General features: G+C 45.2%; 1 protein-coding gene across 1 annotated transcript in view; it reads right to left on the bottom strand.

Annotated features, from left to right (window-relative positions):
* LOC118326985 (calpain-2 catalytic subunit-like) overlaps positions 1 to 2,896 on the bottom strand; it is a 34,942-nt gene that overhangs the window by 9,384 nt on the left and 22,662 nt on the right. The window contains exons 5-7 of the mRNA XM_035660150.1: positions 1,280 to 1,361; positions 501 to 606; positions 120 to 217 (exon numbers count right to left, since the gene is read on the bottom strand). Of these exons, the coding sequence (XP_035516043.1) occupies positions 120 to 217; positions 501 to 606; positions 1,280 to 1,361 (286 nt within the window). The remainder of the gene's footprint in view (positions 1 to 119; positions 218 to 500; positions 607 to 1,279; positions 1,362 to 2,896) is intronic.

Raw genomic sequence — 2,896 nt, 5'->3', positions numbered from 1 at the left:
GTACAAATACACAGTACGAGTACACAGTACGAGTACACAGTACATGCCCATCAGTTTCCAGTCTTGATGCTAAGCCAGCAGTGTGTGTGTAGTTCTGGCAGTTTGGGGAGTGGGTGGACGTGGTGATTGACGACTGTCTGCCGGTTAAAGATGAAGAGCTGCTGTTCGTCCACTCGGCGGAGGGGAGGGAGTTCTGGAGCGCCCTGCTGGAGAAAGCCTACGCAAAGTAAGAACCAATAACACACACATCGGAAAACACATTGGTAAACAGGCTTGTGAGTTGTTGTGTGGACGGAGAAGCAGAGACTGTTTTTATATGCTGTCTGACCGACACAGCCACCAGACTCCATTGACAAAAGGAGTGATTTAAGTTTCTATCTGTGTCATTGTGTGAATCGAGGAAGCGGTAGAACTAGTCACGGTTCTGAAGGCTTAAATCACTGCTTTTGTCAATGGAGTCTGGTGGCTTTGAACAGAGACATATAATGACTGCAGTTCACCTGTCCACACCTGTCCACACCTGTCCACACCTGTCCACACCTGTCCACACCTGTCCACATAGTCCACATAGTCCACATAGTCCACACCTGTCCACATAGTCCACACCTGTCCACATGTGTGACCAGTAACACAGTTCAGCTTTAACATGGTGATAATAAACGATGTGTTCAGGTTCCTACACGTCCTCCTCCTCTCACTGCATTCCTCACGTTTATTTATCCAGCAGGGACACACAGCCCCACCCTCACACAAACACACTCACTGTACACAATACACACTGTACACACACCGAGTCCTCAGGTGTTACTGACGTGTGACGTTGTCATGACGTCACTGTGACGTCGTCGTTGTGATGCAGGTTGAACGGCTGTTACGAGGCTCTGTCTGGAGGATCGACCACCGAGGGTTTTGAGGATTTTACCGGAGGGATCGCTGAGGTCCACGAGCTAAGTCGACCCAGTCCTCATCTGTTCCACATCATCCAGAAGGCTCAGAGCCGCGGGTCCCTGATGGGCTGCTCCATAGACGTAAGCTCAACAGATTATATGGACATTGGACACTGTTTATCTAAAGTATTTGTTTGACTTGTGATTTTGTTTCAGATCACAAGCTCAGCTGACTCAGAGGCGATCACCTCCCAGAAGCTGGTGAAAGGCCATGCCTACTCACTGACAGGCGCTGTGGAGGTAACGTATCTTCCTGAAAGTGAGATGAGAAGGAGATGATTTGAAACAAGAGGAGGATGAAAGGTTGTTGTTTTTCTCTCTAGGTGAACTACCGGGGTCGGCAGGAGAAGCTGGTGAGGATGAGGAACCCCTGGGGTCAGGTGGAATGGACCGGAGCGTGGAGCGACGGGTAACCTAAGCACCCCCCGACACAGACATACAACATGACACAATTATTGTTATTTATATACATATAAATAGTTATTTATATTAATATATATAGAGCAAATAATTGTGTAGGTGATCTGGTTGAATTTAAACAGCAGCAACAACAAGATAGTGACAATAATCTGGTTTCATCTTCACATAAAAACATCCACTTTGACTGCAGTTGAGTACCAAGCATCATCAATGAAAACACAGACCGCCCTCAAGGATCCGGGATGTTGATAGAGTTGGTCTCTGTAAAGATGTGGGCACAGTCTCTCATTTACCATTATTTGTCCAGTCCCATTTGGTCCAGACGTGACATTATCCAGGAGTCCAGCGTTAATTCCTGACATGCTATCATGTGGTTGGTACCCATGAATGTGTTAGATCTTATTTGTATCTCCCCTCTAGCTTCAAATGGAGGTAGGTAATACGTGTTTCAGTAATAAAGCTGAAAACAGATTAAAACAGAAACAGTGATGTGAGGTGCTAACCTAAGTAGCAGCATTTGAATGTGCAGCCGTTGCTATAGTCAAAATATCCTTATTCAGTTGATTTTAACAATTTTGGCTTTAAAATACAGTACAATTACAAAGTACAAATACAGTGAGACATCATTAGGTGATTTTTTCGGCAATAGAGCCTTCACTTCCTTCCTTGTCTTGCCTCTATCAGGAGGATCTTGATGTCTTTGGTGACTCAGGGTTTGCAAGCTCCTCTCTTGTGGAACCAGCTTCCAGCTGTGGTTCGGGAGGCAGACACCCTCTTCACATTTAAGAGTAGGCTTAAGACCTTTGATAAAGCTTATAGTTAGGGCGGATCAGGTGAAGTCCTGAACCATCCCTCATAGTTACTGCTGCTATAACTGCCTAGACTACGGGGATCTCCCATGGGCACTGCAGCTCCTCTCCTTCCTTCTCCTTTCTTTCTGCACTCATTCATCGTCCCATTATGCATGTTACTAACTTCACTTCCTTCCCCGGAGTTCTTGTTGCTTTATCGTCTTGCAGGTTCTCATGATCCCTGGTGGACGCCTCCTGCATGGTCCTGCTTGACCCCATTGCTAAAATCACTGATATTATTGTTATTATTATTAGTTATATTAAGTATTACTTAATTGCTACAGTTACTCGTCTGTCGCTTGCTCGCTGTCACCATCGTTCTGCGTCCATCGTCATCCGTCTTTTTCATGACCGTCCATCGATCCATTACTATTAATGTAGTGTTGCTACCTGTTGTTTGCTGTACATCTGTCTGTCTCTCTCTGTTTCTCTCTCTCTGTTCTCTCTCTTCTCTTTCTCGTCTTCCCCCGAACTGTCTGTCCTAGGTTTCTGCCTGTTAAACAGGCATTTTTCTTGCCCTGTTGCCAAGGTCTTGCTCTGGTGGTACTGTTCGGGTTCTGTAAATGTTATAAGCGAGTTCGTTAGCCTGCTCTATTTGAAAGTGTCCTGAGAATAACTCTGTTATGAATTGGCCGCTATCACAAATAAATTGAATTGAATGATTGAATTGAATTGTTT

This window comes from Morone saxatilis, unplaced genomic scaffold (assembly GCF_004916995.1).
Source record: "Morone saxatilis isolate NCDOM2014 unplaced genomic scaffold, NCSU_SB_2.0 Contig17, whole genome shotgun sequence".
Lineage (NCBI taxonomy): Eukaryota > Metazoa > Chordata > Actinopteri > Moronidae > Morone > Morone saxatilis.
The sequence above is the reverse complement of the archived record's forward strand: the minus strand, read 5'-3'. Positions and strand labels throughout refer to the sequence as shown.